This window comes from Chelonoidis abingdonii, chromosome 6, assembly GCF_003597395.2.
Source record: "Chelonoidis abingdonii isolate Lonesome George chromosome 6, CheloAbing_2.0, whole genome shotgun sequence".
Lineage (NCBI taxonomy): Eukaryota > Metazoa > Chordata > Testudines > Testudinidae > Chelonoidis > Chelonoidis abingdonii.
Window position 1 is genome coordinate 101,561,356 of NC_133774.1, and position 19,130 is coordinate 101,580,485.

Here is a 19,130-nt window from a genome sequence, read left to right on the forward strand (position 1 = left end):
ATTCAAATCAAGATTTCAGGCCCTCCCAAAGTTAATTTGGATCCAGGGTTTTTGTTCAGCTGATTATAGGTTTAATCCTGCAAGGAGCCAAATGCCTTCAAGTTCCCATTGATTTCAGTGGGATTTCAAAGCTCTTAGCAGTCAAGGTATTGATCCTTTTAGTGGTAGGGTAGTTAAACTCAATAATTCCAACTACACTTTGAAATGAAGATTTCATTGATGTGAATGAAATGATGCAAAGTAGTGATTGCAAATCCTATTTGACTGGAGACAGCTTTCTGCAAGCCTAGGGATATGTCGCGCTGTCCAGCAGTTTGGACTAAGAGGGAGTAAATACTAGGCTGTAATTCCCCTGTGTGGATGCAGCGGGCATGAACTGAAGGGTCCCAGTTCACATGCAAACTCAAGACCTTTACAAAGGGAAATCTTTGTGCTGCAGTAAGTGGCACTCTATACACTGAGCTGGTACTTGTTAGTACTTTGACATGGTATTAGGGGACACCACTGGTCTTCATGTCTTTCAGGCAAAGGATAAATTCTTGGGAACAAATCCCTTTGCATGTTTTTAAGTGTAGTGGTACTGACCCCAGACCAAGTTCAATTTAGGTAATTACATTCTGCATACTTGAATCTTCTTTGCACTTTTCCTTAAATATGGTATTCTTCTTCACTTCCTGTCCTACAGTACTGTGAACTGTTTGCTACAGGTTGTGAGACTCCACCATAGATGTAGCTGCATGTGTGAAATGATTGCTTTATTTAAGTTTGTAAAGAACTTGCAGTGAAAGAAGCTGTATAATTGTACAGTAGGAGACTATTATTTCAGTTCAACTTTTATTAACAGACTTTCATTGTAGAATACTTTAGAGGTTTGAGTGTGATCGTTGTCCTCCCTCCTTACCTTGCTGTTAGCTGGTCAGTATTAAATAGTCTAATTTGTACTTTTGCACTAGTTTATATGGATCCAGATGTGCAGTCCGCTGTGAAGAAGGAAAATATCACAATGGCAAGGAATGTGAACCGTGTCATCGTTCCTGTGCAACATGTGCAGGTACCTCAGTGACATTTGACTTCACGTAATCATTTTGTCCTTTGGGCAATATTACGTCATGTTTCCAAATACAGTATGATGATTGGCTTGTAAATGAAAAGCCTTGCAGGTTCTTTAATAGATCTCTGAGTAAAGTAGGTTTCTTCCTGTTTACATAAAAATATAAACGTTCTAGCTGAAAAGTACACATACACTCCCTAGCTATCTTTGCTTGTAATTCCTAGCTGTAGAAATAACAAATTTTTTCTCAGAAAAAAATATGTCAGGATTACTGCTATATTTATCTTTTGTTGCTAGCTGATATAGTTTGCAGTACATGTAGGCAAAGGTGTAAAGCAACGAGACTATATATGTCCAATAACCTATGATGAGCAGATGTTTTGTTACAGTTAGAGATGCTGTCTGTTATCCAGGCTATACTGAGAATGTGTCAATGTGTTACAGTGTATTTTCTCTTGGCTTTAAGGCTCAGGAGCAGATGCTTGCATAAACTGCACAGAAAGTTATTTTCTGGAGGATGGGAGATGTGTGCAGTCCTGTAGTGGTGGTTATTACCTTGATCACTCTCTTGAAAACGGATACAAAACCTGCAAAAGGTAAGATATAGTCTTCAAAGGCTACATTATATTTTAGGGGGTTTTTTATCGCAAGTGTCTAATATGTGATATCATGCGTCTATTACTGTGTAAGTCAGAGTAAATAATAGAATGTTGTGACATTGTAGAACATATTACTGACTGTTGAGAATAAGAGAATACACAGTATGCTAAGCAAACTATGGGAAGAAAGCAAGAAATTTTAGCATGATTGTAATTTCCATATAAGAGCTTTTAAAATGAATTTCAGCGCATGTGTATGTGCGTTCTGCTTATTTAAATCAAGATTTTATTAAGCAATTTGAAATTACGGGCATAAAAATACGGTAAAAAGTTAACGGATCTAGCAGAGGGGCTGTTCTTTTCCATTAAAAAAGCAATAGTAGCCATTTGCCAAGAGGTAAATTGCCATTCATATGGACCATTCAGTTGCTCAGCTATACAAAATCAGCTACAGAGCAGAAATACTTGATGGACAAGGCTTGGTAACCTTTTGCTGAGTTTTATTTGACAGGGACAGAGTTTTCTGCAGATCTTTGTAAGGTACAATTCAGGCCCTTCTGAAGCTCTTATTTTTTGACTTTGGACAAACTCTCTTTGATGGGGGCAGCATTGGGAATCACCTTTTGTTACAGCTTTCTACAGAAAACTAATAATACTCCTTTAATCTTCTATGGCACGCTTTACTTTTCGATGCTTGTCTCCCGGTGTAGTTTTGTCCAATCTATGGCTGCCTAATGTCTTTTATAAATGTGACTGGTTACTTCTGTTACTTCATTTCAAAATTTCAGAATCAAGTAGTTATCATTAAATAAAAGAATATGAATGATCTCAGTGACATGAACTTAACTGAGACAGTGTGATGGAAATTCTTGTTGTTGCTTAGTGGCGATTGTGATAACTTCTGGCTTTTTGTTTTTTGTTTTGTTTTGTTTAAAGATGTGATGCCAGCTGCTTGGAATGCAGTGGTCAAGGAGACAAAAACTGTACAACTTGTCCAAATGGCTATATTTTAGATACCGGCATCTGTGTAATTGGAACAGTCTGTAAGGATGGTGAGTATTATTATTTGTCTCAAAAATATTCCTTTTGTTGGCATCAAAGTTAACTTAATATTTCCACATTTTGTGTTGGCTTGGCTTCTTAAAGTATTTTGGATCTCCTAAATGATTATTTTGTTATATTTTCAGATTTATAAGTGGGGAAAATATATAATATGGATTATTTTTGTTTCATAGACCCCATTCTTTATCTGAGGTTTAGCCCATGACTTCCACCTCATTTTTTTTGTAATGGGCATTTCCGTAGAAAGATTTTTCATGTGAATATTTTAATGCACTCTTAACTGAAAGATTCATCTGTGTCTGATTTGCCTTTCTAAACTATAAAGATGTTGACAACTAATGTGATGTTAACTGTGAATAACCTTAATTGAATTATGTGAATGAATAGCAAGTGGAAAATAGAGGCCATTCTGAAAATATTGTACCATCTTCATAATGGAAATTTTGGCATTCTCTAAGCTCTTTCTTGTATATGATACAGCATTGCTCGGACTCCATATTATTGGCTTCATTATTATATTATTTAAAGCATCAAATTGTGTGTACAGTTAAAGAGATAACAGGGTCCTTTTCCTGAAGGTGTTACTACCTAAGGTCATTGCAAATATGATCCAATTCAACAAGTGAGAGCATTTCAGAACAGAAGCTTAGTGTTACACACAGTGGGACAAATATCTGCAAAGCAAATATAGTAAGAACTAATGATGATTCTGGGGTCATTTAGCTCCCATTTAAGTCAAATGAGCATTTTACCATTGATTCAATAGAAGCAGGATTGGGCCCACAGTGCTTCTTTGGACACTTATAGATCATGTTAGTCAGTTTACACTTTCAAGTCAGATGAAGCTAGTAGTAAAAGGAAAATTAAAGTCATATACTCACAGTATCCTCTTGCATATCAGCAATATGTTGCAATACCTGTTAGGCCTGAAACTCCTTCAGCTAAAATATGTCCTCATTTATACCTGTGCAACCTCAATGACTTCAATGAGTTTGCAGAGATGGGCATAATTGAGGGCAGAATTTTGTTTCTCGTACTTTACATGGATTAAAAACAACGAGGAGTCCTTGTGGCACCTTAGAGACTAACAAATGTATTTGGGCATAAGCTTTCATGGGCTATAACCCACTTCATCAGATGCAACTTCATTAGATGCAGCTGATGAAGTAGGTTCTGGCCCATGACAGCTTATGCCCAAATACATTTGTTAGTCTCTAAGGTACCACAAGGACTCCTCGTTGTTTTTACTGATACAGACTAACATGGCTACCACTCTGAAATCTGTTTACATGGATTGTTATTGATGTTGAGTTGGAAAAAAAAAGAGCTCAGGCAACGTAAATTTGCATTAGAAATACTCTTCTGCATGAACATGATTATACCAGCTTCTCACTTTCCATGACTGTTTCACGCCATCCTTTTTGTGAAAAATAATATGTATACATCCACAAGTTGCTTTTCTCTGCCCACTTATACAAATTAGAGTAGCATCTGTGGATACAGAATCAAAATTGTATGAGGAGCAACATGCACAGAAATAACTAACTCATCATTTTATTGGCATATGGCTCAATCCTGCCTGAAGCTGAGAAGTCCGAGGAAGTACTGAGCACCCTCCACTCCCATTGAAGTCAGCAGGTGTTGAGAAGGTGTTCATGCAAACAGTGTTATTTTTAATTACAGTAGCCTGGGAGGACAAACAACAGAAGTAATAATGTTGCTTATAATTTCCAAAGGAGGAGGATCTTATATTACTGGCTGGGGATCAAGAAGCATCGTTTACTTGTCAGACTTACAAAGTTTCAATTTCTGTTTAGAATGTTTTATTCTCTTTCTCTGATATGATTGTTATACCCTTCTGATTCATAATAACTCAGAAAAAATCCTTCACTGTATTTATCACTGTTTTCTAATTATTCTTTTTCTAATCTTCTTTTTTTTCCTTTTCACAAATGGATACCAATCACTCCCTGTCGGACAACACAATATTTCTTCTTGAAAAAAAAAAATGTTGTTGACTGAAATTCCTTTTGATGGACCAAATTTCCTATTTGCTACCTGCTCCTGAATGGTCTCTTCCATCAAATCTGCCTGTCTGACCAATTAAACCTTCCTCCGTTGTACACCATACTCTTCAAATCTTCAACTTGCCCCCTCCCTCTATCGCTGACCTCCGGAAGCAACGGAAGAATCTTGGGCCGAGGGAGGATTCTGTATGCTAGTGAAAAAGAACAATCTGTGTCAAAGGAAAGTACTTCAGCAACTTTGTTGCAGAACATGTACGCAAAAAGGGTGAACTGGTACCTTCCAGAATCCTCTTGCTCCTGTAGACTTATAGATTAATCCATATTATTAAAAAAAAAGAAAAAAAGAAAAAAAAAAGCAAGCCACCTTTTTCTCTCTCTCGCTCCTCTTTGTCAGGGGAGACGGTGAACTGTTTGTTGGAACTTTAATGGAAAAACTACAACAAGCCTACCTTTCATAACTGGGTGTTTAGAGCTAAGCATCCAGGATCACAGTCAGTATTGTGTGACCAAAGCATTGATGCCAAAATTAACATTAAAGTAATTATTTGATTTCCTGTCAACCTTAGGATTATCCCCGTTTTTGATGGTCTTTTTTCTTCCTTTCCTTTTTTTTTTTCCTGCTTGTTTCCCCTTCAAGGTGTTTAAAGAGTATTTCAAGAATTCGACACAAGTTTACATGGATTAAAACAAACAAAAACAAAAAAAATACTTGCATCAGTCTTTTTTTGTGCTTATATAGTAATAATCAGGGGGAACTTAAGAAAACCGGTCCCTGGGGGAATTAGAAACATCTTTATATGTGGGACTATGTTCTGCATCCTTTGTATCAGTATTAAAAATAAATTGAGAAGTGATCAATTCCACACATATTTCTTATGTTGTTTTCTATGCTGTGTGCTTGTTTTTGCATCACGCAGTATTTATATACATTTTGCTTCTTACCCTCCACCCCAGTTATATAGATCTGGTCATTAGACAGTTAGCTTGTTAACCGCTATTCTGGGATTTTAATTTCTTTCTTTAAATTGACAAAGCTATTTGGAATAAAATGTAAGCAGTTCATAACACCTAAGTTTTGACAAGGGCATTCTTCCTACTGTGAACAAATTCTGAAAGGGCCTGTTCCTGTTACTTTTCATGAACGAAAGTATTTTGTAAACTCATGTCTGGAGCACACAGGTAACATTTTAGTAGTAGTTGTATAATCTTGTCTTGTATTTTAGCAAACAGGGGGCCTGATCCTGCAAACATGTACTGCTAGTCACAGTGCTAATACATAGATTTCAATGAGACTACATCCAGAAGTAAGTGTTTACAGGACGCGGCCCTACAACTGGGATTGATACACTGCATCAAATTCAACCCTTGGAGTAACTACATTTAGATCAATAAATTTACATCAAGGGATGAGGTCTATCCAGTTTTGATTTTGTATAGTAACATCCCTCTTGTCAGTCTGGGCCTTAAGCTGCTCTTAATCAACAATGGTATAAATTGGGAGCAACCCTAGTGAAGCCAGTTTAAGTGAGAGAAGAATAAGGCTCCCGTGTTTCCTTGTCTAGTTACATGTCAGTCCCAGTCAGTGTATTTTTATATGTTCCTATTAGCATATTGCTTGACACCCATTAATTAGGTACAACGTAGTAAATTAAATTTCAAAGATATTGATTTGACTAAGGGCTTGTCTTCACTACAGAGCTAAATTGGCATAACGGCATCGATTTAGCAGGTCTAGTGAAGATGATCAATCGATGGGAGAGCGCTCTTCCATCGATTTCTGTACTCCACCTCAATGAGAGGTGAAAGCAATATCGGCGGTAGAGTGTCTCCTGTCAACAGAGAAGGGTGGACCCTGCAGTAAGTAGCTATAAGCTACATCAACTTGAGTTACACTACTAACATAATTCAAATTGCATAGCTTAGGTTGACTGGCAGTGGTAGTGTAGACCTGGCCTTAAACAAGTCTTCCTTCTATACAAACAATAATCTGGGTGCGACGATCACTGACACACAAATGGAAAACATTTCTGTACAAATATAAATGGTAGAAATAGAACTTCTAGACTTCCCTTTTTTCAATATGAAATCAGTCCCTGAATTTTACAAACGAAAGCACCAGTGCCAGTAGAAACAATAAGTTCCTTTTCCCAGAGAACAGGTGAATTCTTACAGACATCCCATTCTCTATGATAGTAAAAGAACTGTGACATTCCTTTGGTGCTCATTAAATTTTCTGCTTAACATTCAAAGTTATGACAACTTTATTTGTGCTAGTTTAACTACTAGTCTGTTACGTCCTCCTTACTCTAATAACATTATTAACTAGAACATAATGCTTTCAAAGTTTAAGTTAATATTATATATTATATATAAATATATATATTCATAATTGAGATATAATTATGTAATGGATTGTAAAGAATTTGTTTGGATACTTACAAATGTCTCTAACGCTATTATAGAGAAGAAATTAATATCTTTGTTTTCTTTTTAAAATACTGACACATTGTTAAATCCAAATTCATTTTTACTGAAAAATACTGTACATGTGTAAAATGTTCAGTTGTTATTTGTAAAATAGAATAGTACTGTTGTAATTGATATTGGCCAAAATCAATGTTATTCCATATTTTATTTTTTCTATTAAATTAACCTAAGTTCCTGTTGCTTTGGTCTGGAAAAACATGTTGATAATTGATATGTAAAGTATCTCGCTTTAGGAAAGGAAGGTAATTTTTATGTTAAAAAGCAGTTTGATATCACATATCAGTCATTGTGACAAAGTGGGAGGGAGGGTGTTTTTTTAATGAATGTATTGACTTTTTGAAAAGCAGTGGTACTTATCATGGGAGAAACACCTGTTTTTGATGCAGGTTACTTTTTGTGCTGTAGAAGCACAACTGAAGCTGAATCCTGATGCAGGATAGCTTCGACTTCTTCTAATCAATAACAGTAATTAGCAGCCCAGTTTCTTTCCTATTTAGGATTAAAACCCGGATCCATACCTACCTAATGGCTGAGATGGTTAGGAATAGATTAGGGAGGCATTTACGTTTCCATTTAGGCAGCCAGAGGTGTCCATGATGCAATAGATTGCTGATCTCCTTTATTTCCGAATGCACAGATGTCGTTACCACAAAAGCACTGTTTTAGGGCCTGTTCTTATACATGCCTGTTCACAGCCAGATTGCTGCGCCCATGAAGAGCCTCACTGAAGTCAACAGGCCCCCACCTAGGCGCAGCATTCCAACCATGCAGGTTTGGGGCCTTTATTGGTATTAATTGATATCTCTGTCTACCAGCTCAGCTGAGAGATGAAGAACTGAATGGGCTTGGAGGCTGAATTACCTTTCATCCATAGAGGTAGTGTCTCCAGATTAAGCAAGGGCAGTCTGAGGAAGCCTGCACTTCAGCTGCCCAATCAAAGTATGTTCTGTAGTGGTTTTCAATCCAGTACCTTTTGCTAGCTCTAAAATCACTTAAAAATAAAGGGCTAGATCATCAATCAGCGTCCCTCCCACTCGCCCCGCTGCTCCTGGGAGAGACTGAATTTCAGCCTGTTGAAGCATATGCCCCCCAACACGCTGGAATAATCACTCTATAAGCACACTGGGAAAACAGTCACAGGGACACCCACTGCCTGCCTTCTCCTGCTGCTTCCTGCCCACCTTGTGCCAGGGTGGGACATAGGCACACTGCACAGTAAGTGGCAAAATGGCACAAGGAAGAATGTGTGTCCAGTATGCCCCACCACTCCCTTGCATGAGCATGCAAGACAGACCACAATCTGGCCCAAAGAAAATCAATTGATACATTAGTTGCTTGTTGCATGAAGGACTTTTGCACTCTGCTTCCATTTTTATCTTTCTATTGTTGATACTGTTGCTGGGCATTTCACCAATTTGGGTGTGTTGCATTCTCAACATAGTGTCCTCTGTGGCGAGAGCTTGCAAAAAGTGATAGTATAGTCAGATTATCGGGTTGGAAGGGACCTCAAGAGATCGTCTAGTCCAACCCCCTGCTCAAAGCAGAACCAATCCCCAGACAGATTTTTTACCCAGTTCCCCAAAAGGCTCCCTCAAGGATTGAACTCCCAACCCTGGATTTAGCAGGCTAATGCTCAAACCACTGAGCTATCCCTCCCCTATGTTAATATTGGCCAAATAGCTTTTTCCAGAATGCATATCTTTAAACATGAGCTGTAGAGCCTCTCAGACAAGCAACTGCTGAACTGAGTCTTACTCCTGAATACAATACTTCGTAGCATGAAGTTGGAGCATTAGCCAGCCATCTTTCATTGATGTGTCTAATAATGGAGTCCAGTGGTTTATAATCAAAAAGGGCAACTAAAATGATTAGGGGTTTGGAGAGGGTCCCATACGAGGAAAGATTAAAGAGGCTAGGCCTCTTCAGCTTGGAAAAGAGGAGACTAAGGGGGGATATGATAGAGGTATATAAAATCATGAGTGATGTGGAGAAAGTGGATAAGGAAAAGTTATTTACTTATTCCCATAATACAAGAACTAGGGGTCACCAAATGAAATTAATAGGTAGCAGGTTTAAAACAAATAAAAGGAAGTTCTTCTTCACACAGCGCACAGTCAACTTGTGGAACTCCTTACCTGAGGAGGTTGTGAAGGCTGGGACTATAACAATGTTTAAAAGGGAACTGGATAAATTCATGGTGGCTAAGTCCATAAATGGCTATTAGCCAGGAAAGGTAAAGAATGGTGTCCCTAGCCTCTGTTCATCAGAGGATGGAGATGGATGCCAGGAGAGAGATCACTTGATCATTGCCTGTTAGATTCACTCCCTCTGGGGCACCTGGCATTGGCCACTGTCGGTAGACAGATACTGGGCTAGATGGACCTTTGGTCTGACCCGGTATGGCCATTCTTATGTTCTTATGTTAAGCATTGCTGTTACAGAGCTTTAGAGGAGGCTGGCCAGCATTCTAGTCCAACCCTAGTCACATGATAATCCATATACATGTAGTCCCATTGTAGCCAATGAGATAATCATGAGCGAGTTCTTCAGAAATGGACCCTAAATTTGCTAACATGTATCTTCCTTTGCTATGTAATTTTTTTCTCATTACACGATCAATCTTCCATCAGCTTCATTTGTGAGGAGTTACTCTTCAATATTTGTGCTCCAGTACTAATAATTAATATATGACAGAAACACACAAAACACTTCATTGAAGTTCAGAAGCTTTGTTACATGGAGCAGTTTACCCATGTTCTCTATCCTGCCCGCTAAAGAACATATCTGCCTTTATTTATATCACAGTTCAAAAAGTGGCAACAAAGATTTTTTTTTAACAATAATACTTAAGGCATTTCACAACTATGATAAAACATATGCTTGTTTCCCTCCCTGTTCAAAAAGGCGCATGTTGACTTCCCAATGGGGATTAAGAATGTACTTAAGTGCCTCTCTAAACTGGAGCCTGGGAGATAATGAGGCCTATCTAACTGTGATCCAGAAAGATTCTCACAGCATAACCAACATGTCTCAGGAGAACAGGCAGAATTTCAACTAGCTATTAAACTAGTAAGTACAACTGCTCATTACAGAAAGACACCTTTTTTTTAAATGAAAGATTTATTTTTTGTAATGGGCTTACAAGCTTGACTCATTTTCTTGCTCTACATCACCACCTCAAAAAATACACCTTATTATTTTTCTGAGCAACAAAGACTGCCTCCTGGTAAGTGGGAAACCCATTTGTAACAGGTATGTGGAGATAAGTCTGCGTCCACAGTGCATTCATCCTCAGCAGCACCAATGCACCTTGGTTTTGATCCAGCCTACTTACGCAGAGCTGACACTGGAGAGGTCTCCTTTTTTTTCTATACAGTTTTGCAAGCTTCCTCTCTTTGCAGAACAATGTATTGTAACAAAAAACTATTTTGATGAACATGTTGATAAAAAAATCATGGAAAAATACCAGAAAATGTATCCATTCTGAACCCTGCAAAAGAGAAACAACTTGGAAGTTTCATCATTTTTCACAAAATTATTTTCCTGGGTTTTGATCAGTTTAGTTTACCACCCACAAAGAATACTGGTGTGGGAAGGGCTTCCTTTCATCCTCTACAGATGAAAGCATCATTGCATAGCAAATCGTTGTATGCTAGCAATTGATCCTTGTTAATGTGCCAACAGTCTGCTTACTAGGTCATGTCCATCTATTTGGTGCATATGCTGCCATCACCAACAAACGTTATACGACAAATGTAACCACCTCTCTATTCTCCATCTCTGCACTGGCCAACAGAGCAGGACTTGGACTACCGATGTCCTGGAATATTTTGCTTAAATCTAGGGCACCTAGAGCACGGCAATATTGGGCCTCTCACATGGGTTTGAGTCAGGCCCATTATTTTTATAGGACCAATTTCATGAAACCCTCATACTGAGTATCTCAGCAAAGTCAATGGGATTGCTCATGAATGTGTTACTGTGTGAGTAAAGGTAGCAGAATCAGTTCCATGCTCAGCTACACATGTACTGTAATTAGCAGATACTAGAAGGAGTTTGTCTCTGGATCACCACAATGATAAAAAAAAGAAATCCATTCCCTAATAAGGAAGTGAAGTTTCACTTCTGCTATGTGAAATGCAGACAAGGGAGTGAATGCTGTAGAAAGAACTCCCAAGTATTGAAAAGGAGGGCTCTTCAGTCGGCAGCAAACGCTGCACCTTCATGTAGTGCGAGGCATTGTCTTTTTGTTTCATTTCTTCTTTGAGTATCTCTTGGACTCACTGCCAAATCTGGCAGTGGTTGGGTATGGATCAATGCCACATTCACAATTATTAATTAATTGCCATCTTTCCAGGATGTAAGGTGGATTTTGTGAAGGTTTTTTTTTATGGAAAACCATCATCACATTTCAAGGCTGGCCTTTTCCCACCATGCTCCATGGAACATCGCTTTTCTTTCATTTTGCAGATGTACAACACTGTTATTGTAAAAGCAGTGTACATACTGAAAAGATCACACCAATTATGGATAACAACCCCTGTGTGCTGGGAACTCCTCGTGCAGCTAGATTACCCCCAGTTCCTATCCACTTGTTTGGAGAACCTTATTCACCCATTGGCCAAAATCACTCACAGTTCCTTTCCTTTTGGGAGGCAGTAATGTAACAGGGGCAGTAACCAGGCCTGCCAACAGGGGGAGCAAAGGGAGCAATTGCCATGGGGCCCGAACAATTTAAAAGGGCCTGGAGGCCTGGGGGCCAGCATGGGCCCTGCCCTCCCTGGGGACATCCCTGGTCCTGAGGCCTGGAATTTCTGTCAGTGGGCCTGGCAATAACCAACACATGGATCCATTCCAACCCCTTTAGCCTTTGTCAGCTACCCACTGGGCAGGGACAGGTCCACCCTAGCATTATAAGGAACAGCTAGCTGACAACAAAGGGATTTCCCAATACAATCTGTTAACCGAAACAATTATCATCATCCATCACTATACTATCTGAGCAGCAAAAGATCTCAATACCTGACTGTGCTAACTCACATAATGAAGAGAAAGTCAGAACAATTCTTCCCCTCTTAGTTCCACAGGAGGAACCTCCTTCATTTGGTGGCAGTGGTGGGGACCAATGCATTTGTACTGTGTGAGCTTATAATGTGAGTCTTGGTCTCCAGCACATCATAAGGGGTCTGTCCTCAGTGGAGAGTAACATGAGGTTCTTTTTACTCAGGCTCCAACTCCCTTCTCACTGGCTTTAGCAGTAACTCAGAACTCCTCTCAAGTGACAGGTGGATGGGCTGACCCAATGGAGGAAAACACATTCTGGGTCGTTCTTCGAGTGATTGCTCATATTCATTCCAGTCAGGTGTGCGCGCGCTGCATGCACATTCGTCGGAGAAACTTTTACCCTAGCAACACTCAGTGGGTTGGCTGGGCGCCCCCTGGAGTGGCGCTGCTATGGCGCCGGATATATACCCCTGCCGACCCAATGGCCGTTCAGTTTCTTCTTACCGCCCGTGTCGGTCGTTGGAACAGTGGAGTGCGGCTTAGCTGACCTCCACCTTCCCTAACTACTCGTAGTTCTTCTTCTCGTTGTTATATCCATAGTTGTAGTTAATTGTTCTTATATATATAGTTAGTTAGATTTAGTTATAGTTCATAGTTATAGTTGTTAGTTAGTAATTGTTGGCGGGATTTGGGGGGTAGCCCCCTCCCCGCACCCGGTGCCGGAGCTCATGCCTGGCTCACCGGGTTTCAAGCAATGCTCGGCCTGTCACAGGCCGATGCCAACAGGAGATCCCCACGACTCCTGTTTGAAGTGCCTCGGGGAATCACACTTATCTGCTAAGTGCTCAATTTACAAGGCTTTTAAGCCGAGAACTAAGAAGGAGTAGGACATCGGGTTAAGGCAGTTCCTCATGGAAGCAACCCTGACACCTTCACCTTCGGCACCGAGCACAAGCCAGTCAGTGAGCAAAGGCACCCCTACAGCACCGGGCATCGCTGGTACTCCTAAGGACTCCCGGCACCGGCCACCACCGGCACCGAAATCGACTTTGTGCTGCTCCCTCTCCCCGAGGTCGAAGATGGCGAAGGCTCAGATGGCCTCGACAACACCCGCGTCACAGCCAGACAGTGCGCCTAGGTCGGACCGCCCGGCACCAATACCTGCCGCGGGACCGCCTAAACCAGCACCGTCGACTCCAGCCCCGTGAGGGCCATTGAGTCCGGCACCTGACAGCTCCCCAGCACCTGCCGTGGTATAGCTCACTTTGCCGTCTACTCTGGACACGTTTTCTGCGGCGAGAGACTTGATCGCCATTACCGATTCGGCACCGCCCCTACCCCCGGCACCGCCGGTGCAGGTACTACAATCCATGGGTAAGCCAACCCTGACCAGACCGCCGTCTGTCAGCGTAGCAGACTGACATCGCTCAAGGTCATAATCCCAAAAACGCTCCGGGTTGAGACGTCGCTCCCACTTTCGATGCCGCTCCCAGTTCCGGCACCATTCCTCTCCATGGCACCGGTCGGACTCACGGCAACGATCGGACTCACGGCACCGGTCAGTCTCTCGCTCCCCATCCCGCTACTCGCGGTACCGCTCCAGTTCCCGGCACTGACCCAGGCACCGTACCTCCTGGAGCAGATCACGCCACAGAGACTCGAGATCCCGGTTGACCTCCCGGTACCAGTCCGGTCGCAGGTCCCGCTCTTGTTCTTGGTACCGCTCTGCGTACCGGCACCGGTCCCCATGGTCGCGGGGTGCGAGATCCGTCGGGACTTCAGCTCCAGGCTTTTCTGCTCCTCCATGGCCGTCCAGACAGACGTCCGTATCCTCCCATGCAGACAGCTATTATGACTGGGACCGTGATACGGAGGTGCCTACGGGGGGTTTTCAGGACGCACCTCCTCAGGACATAGGGCCTCAACAGTGGTCCTTTTGGACACCCTGGTGTAGCGAGGGGGCACCTCTCCCCCACGCTCCTGAAGGGAGTAGGCCAGAAACCCTGCAGTCCCGGGCACAGGCCCGGCCGCCTATCCCCGCCCCCCGGAAGTCAAGGGGCGGGACCGGAAGTTCAAGGCCGGTACCCTGAGGACTGGACCGGCCCTCCCACCGCGGCCTGTGGAGGACCCTGGTCTGGGAACCCGCAGACCACGCCGACGAGGCAGGTACCCAGGGAGGGGGTATTGAAGTAGCCCGGAGGGCGGCTGAACCTATAGTCAGCCGCAGAGGACCCAAGCCCATGCCATGTGTATCGGCCAGGATCCCCACTGACCGACCCTGTCCGGTGTGTTTCGGTGGGAGCCCTCTGATCGCCTTTCAGTGTTTTCGGGCCAGGATCCCCACCGACCCTTAGCGCAACCGCCGGCTACCAGGGCCGAGCTGGGAAGCAGCGGAAGTGGGTGGGCGCTGCGTTCCCTCACCCGTACCGCGGGTGGCAGTTCCCCCTTCCCAGCGTCAGCTACTTGTTGCTTCTGCCCTGCTACCTAAGGGCCAGAGCTCCTAAACTGTTTGCTGCCTCTGCCCTGCCACACAGGGCCAGAGCCCCCCTGAACTACTTGTTGCTCTGCCCTGCTACCGAGGGCCAGAGCTCCCAAACTGTTTGCTGCCTCTGCCCTGCCACACAGGGCCAGAGCCCCCTGACCTACTTGTTGCTCTGCCCTGCTACCAAGGGCCAGAGCTCCCAAACTGTTGCTGCCTCTGCCCTGCCACACAGGGCCAGAGCCCCCTGACCTACTTGTTGCTCTGCCCTCCTACCAAGGGCCAGAGCTCCTAAACTGTTTGCTGCCTCTGCCCTGCCACACAGGGCCAGAGCTCCCCCCCCCCCAAACTACTTGCTGCTCTGCCCTGCTACCCAGGGCCAGAGCCCCTAAACGGTTTACTGCTCTGCCCTGCTACAGAGGGTCAGAGCCTCCTGACTGTTTGTGGCCCCGCCCTGCTTGAGGGCTCGGGGCCATAGACTCTGTTTGCTCCGCCCCAAGCTGAGCCTGTTTGTTTGCTGCCCGCCCTGCCTGAGGGCGTGGCCTAGAGAATCTGTTACTGTTGCCTGAACTGCTCAGCCCTTGCTGAAGGGCCTGAGCCCAGACTCTGTGTGGCCTACGTGCTACACCCCACCGGAGCGGGGTGAGCCGGCGTGGCTCAGGGAGTTGAGAGAAAGTACATGGTACCCTCTCAGGGGTATGAGTACTTGTACGTTCATCCTCCTCCCTCTTCATTAGTTGTCCAGTCGGTCAACGAAAAGGAGCGCCATGGCCAGCAGGCACCTGCCCCAAAGTCCAAGGAGGCTAGGTGGATGGACCTCCTGGGTTGTAAAGTGTACTCAGCGGGGGCCCTACAGCTCCAAGTGGCCAACCAGCAGGCTCTACTGAGCCGATATAGCTATAACCCCTGGGCGGAGATGGGTAGGTTCACCGAACTGCTACCTCTGGACTCACACCAGGAATTTACTGCGTTCCTGGAGGAAGGCAAAAAAGTGGCCAGGACCTCTCTCCAGGCCTCCCTAGACGCGGCCGACTTGGCAGCCAGAACTTTGGCCTCTGGTATCACCATCAGGCGTATCTCCTGGCTCCAGGTCTCTAACCTGCCTCCTGAGCTTCAGTACACCATCCAGGACTTACCCTTTGATGGCAAGGGTTTGTTCTCAGAAAAAACTGATCCCAGGTTGTACAGCCTGAATGATAATAGGGTCATCATGCGCTGACCCCCGTGACCCAATGTAGACCCTTCAGACCCCAACCTCACCACCCGTACTTTACGCCTCGGAACAGACAGGACCTCAGTAGGAGGTGCGGGCAGGGTGGCCGTAGACGCCAATCTGGTCCTCAAGGGGGCCAAAACCACGGGCCCTCTAAGGCACCATCGGGGCCTAAATCCAACTTTTGAAGGTGTGCCTGGGGACGGTGTACCAGTCTCAAGACAGGATCCTTCCCCTCCTTTTTCCAACCATCTCTCCTACTTCCTCCCGGTGTGGTCCCAACTGACTTCGGACCTTTGGGTTCTACGCACGGTGAAGCAAGGATACCACCTCCAATTTGCTTCATCCCTGCCCTCCCACCCCCCATCCCGGTCCCTCTTCAGGGACCCCTCTCACGAGCAAGTCCTCTTACAAGAGGTACAGTCTCTCCTCGCCGCGGGAGCCATAGAGGAGGTAACATTAGACGAGAGGGGGAAGGGGTTTTACTCCTGTTATTTTCTGATTCCCAAGTCCAAGGGAGGCCTCAGACCTATCCTAGACCTGCGAGGACTCAACAAACGGATACTCAAGTTGAAGTTCCGCATGGTCTCCCTGGGAACTATTATCCCGTCCTTGGATCCTGGAGACTGGTATGCTGCCCTCAACATGAAGGACGCGTACTTCCACATTGCCATCTTTCCACCACACAGGAAGTACCTTCGCTTTATGGTCAACCACCAGCACTTCCAATTCACAGACCTTTCCTTCGGCCTCTCCACGGCCCCGAGGTTGTTCACGAAGCGCATGGCCGTCATTGCCGCCCACCTCCGACGGCAGCAGATACATGTGTTCCCGTATCTGGCCGACTGGCTCATCAAGGGGACCTCTCAGATTCAGGTCCGACAGCATGTCGGCATAATTGCGGACCTATTCTCCCAGTTGGGCCTACTCCTCAACACTGAGAAATACACCCTGGTCCCTACACAAAGGCTGGACTTCATAGGGGCAACCCTGGACTCCACTCAAGCCAGGGCCTACTTGCCTCAGCCCCGCTTCCAGACGATCGTCTCGATCATTCGGGGTCTGCAGGCCTCCCCAATCACCTCGGCTCGCCCTTGCCTCGGCCTACTGGGGCATATGGCTGCATGTACTTATGTGACCAAGTATGCCAGGCTCCCCATGCGACCCTTTCAAACGTGGCTCCATTCGGTCTTCCGCCCGCCCGGGCAGGGACCCTATAGACGTCCTGCTGACAGTTCCCCCCAACCCCCTCCGCTCCCTCGATTGGTGGCTAACTCCATCCTTGGTATGCACAGGGATGCCGTTCCATCCACAGCCGCCGTCACTGGCCTTAACGACGGATGCGTCATCCCTCGGTTGGGGGGCCCATCTAGGTCCCTTCGTACCCAGGGCCTTTGGTCATCCCAGGAGCTGACGCTCCACATAAACGTCTAGGAGTTGAGAGCAGGCCGCCTCGCGTGCCAGACGTTCCAGCAACATCTTCACTGCCGTAGTGTATCTGTATTCATGGACATCACAACGGCCATGTACTATATCAACAAACAGGGGGGGACACGCTCATCTCCCCTGTGTCAAGAGGCCATTCGACTCTGGGACTTCTGTATAGCCCACTCGATAGACCTGGTGGCATCCTTTCTCCCGGGGGTCCAGAACGCTCTGGTGGATCAGCTGAGCCGGTCTTTCCTCTGTCACGAATGGTCAATAAGGACGGACGTCATCCATTCAATCTTCCGGAGGTGGGGATTTCCCCTCATAGATCTGTTCGCCTCCCACTCGAACAGGAAGTGCCAGGAGTTCTGCTCCTTTCAGGGTCTCTCTCCGGGGTCAATCAAGGACGCATTCCTCCTGCCATGGAGGCACCACCTGCTATATGCCTTCCCTCCGTTTCCTCTGGTGCACAAGGTCCTGTTGAAGCTTTGCAGGGACAAAGCGCATCTGATCCTGATTGCGCCTGCGTGGCCCAGACAGCACTGGTACACCACCCTGCTAGATCTGTCCATGGCCACTCCTGTTGCCCTCCCTCTCCTTCCAGACTTGATCACGCAAGACCACGGCAGGCTTCGCCACCCAGACCTGCGAGCTGTCCACCTCACGGCATGGCTCCTGCATGGCTAAACACAGCGGAGTTACGCTGTTCCGCTCCGGTACAGCATATTCTCCTCAGTAGCAGGAAGCCTTCCACCCGCTCTACATATTTGGCGGAGTGGAAACACTTCTTTTGCTGGTGCTCAACACAAGAAGTTACTCCCTCGGAGGCCTCGATTCCCACAGTCCTAGACTACCTCTGGTACCTTAAGCAGCAGGACCTGGCGACATCCTATTAGGTGCACTTAGCGGCTATATCCACTTTCCATCCAGGGCAAGGTGTTGGTCACTCCGTGTTCTCCCAACCCCTTTTGGTCTCTCAGGTTCATTAAGGGCCCTTAGGCACCTCTATCCCTGTACGTCGTCCCTGCCCTCTACCTTGGGATCTCAATTTGATCCTTAAACGACTAATGCACCCACCTTTGATGCCACTAGCGACTTGCTCGCTCCTGTACCTGTCGTGGAAGACATCTTTCCTGGTGGCCATTACATCGGCCAGCCGGGTCTACTGAGCCTGAGAGCACTCACTTGTGGACCCGCCGTTACACTGTCTTTCATAAGGACAAAGTACAACTGCGACCTCAATCCGGGCGTTCCTTCCCTAAGGTAGTGTCTGCCTTCCATTACAACCAGACATCTTCCTCCCAGTCTTCTTTCTGAAGCCCCCACTTCTTCTCAGCGGGGCCAGCGCTTACACTCCTTGATGTGCGTAGAGCGCATTGCCTTTCGTATAACGAGCGGACGAGCCCTCCGGAAGTCTCCCAGCTGTTCGTGGCGATCGCGGAACGTAATAAGGGCCTGCCAGTCTCCTCCCAGGAGATTTCCTCTTGGGGGTGACAGCATGCATCCGCACATGCTATGCCTTATCGTGCTATCTCACGCGCATTCTACCAGAGCTCAAGCTTCATCAGCCGCTTTCCTGGTACACGTGCCTATCCAGCGAGATATGCCGTGCAGCAACCTGGTCTATTGGGTCCACACCTTTCACTCGCACTCGCTCTTGGTTCAGCAATCTTAGAGATGATGCGCCTTTGGCGCAGCTGGGTTCACATCTGCCACATCTCACTCCGACCCCTCCGCTGGTAAGGCTTTTGGAAAATCACCTGACTGGAATGGATTGAGC

General features: G+C 45.4%; 1 protein-coding gene across 2 annotated transcripts in view; it reads left to right on the top strand.

Annotated features, from left to right (window-relative positions):
- Positions 1–19,130, top strand: part of PCSK5 (proprotein convertase subtilisin/kexin type 5) — a 297,459-nt gene that overhangs the window by 217,034 nt on the left and 61,295 nt on the right. Inside the window, exons 18-21 of one of the 2 annotated variants that reach the window (XM_032774962.2) lie at positions 954–1,051; positions 1,518–1,647; positions 2,587–2,702; positions 4,893–5,445. In XM_032774962.2, coding sequence (XP_032630853.1) covers positions 954–1,051; positions 1,518–1,647; positions 2,587–2,702; positions 4,893–5,008 — 460 coding nt within the window. In that variant the 3' untranslated portion in view covers positions 5,009–5,445. Of the gene's footprint in view, positions 1–953; positions 1,052–1,517; positions 1,648–2,586; positions 2,703–4,892; positions 5,446–19,130 lie in introns of those variants that run through there. The other variant, XM_032774960.2, reaches the window with a different exon arrangement.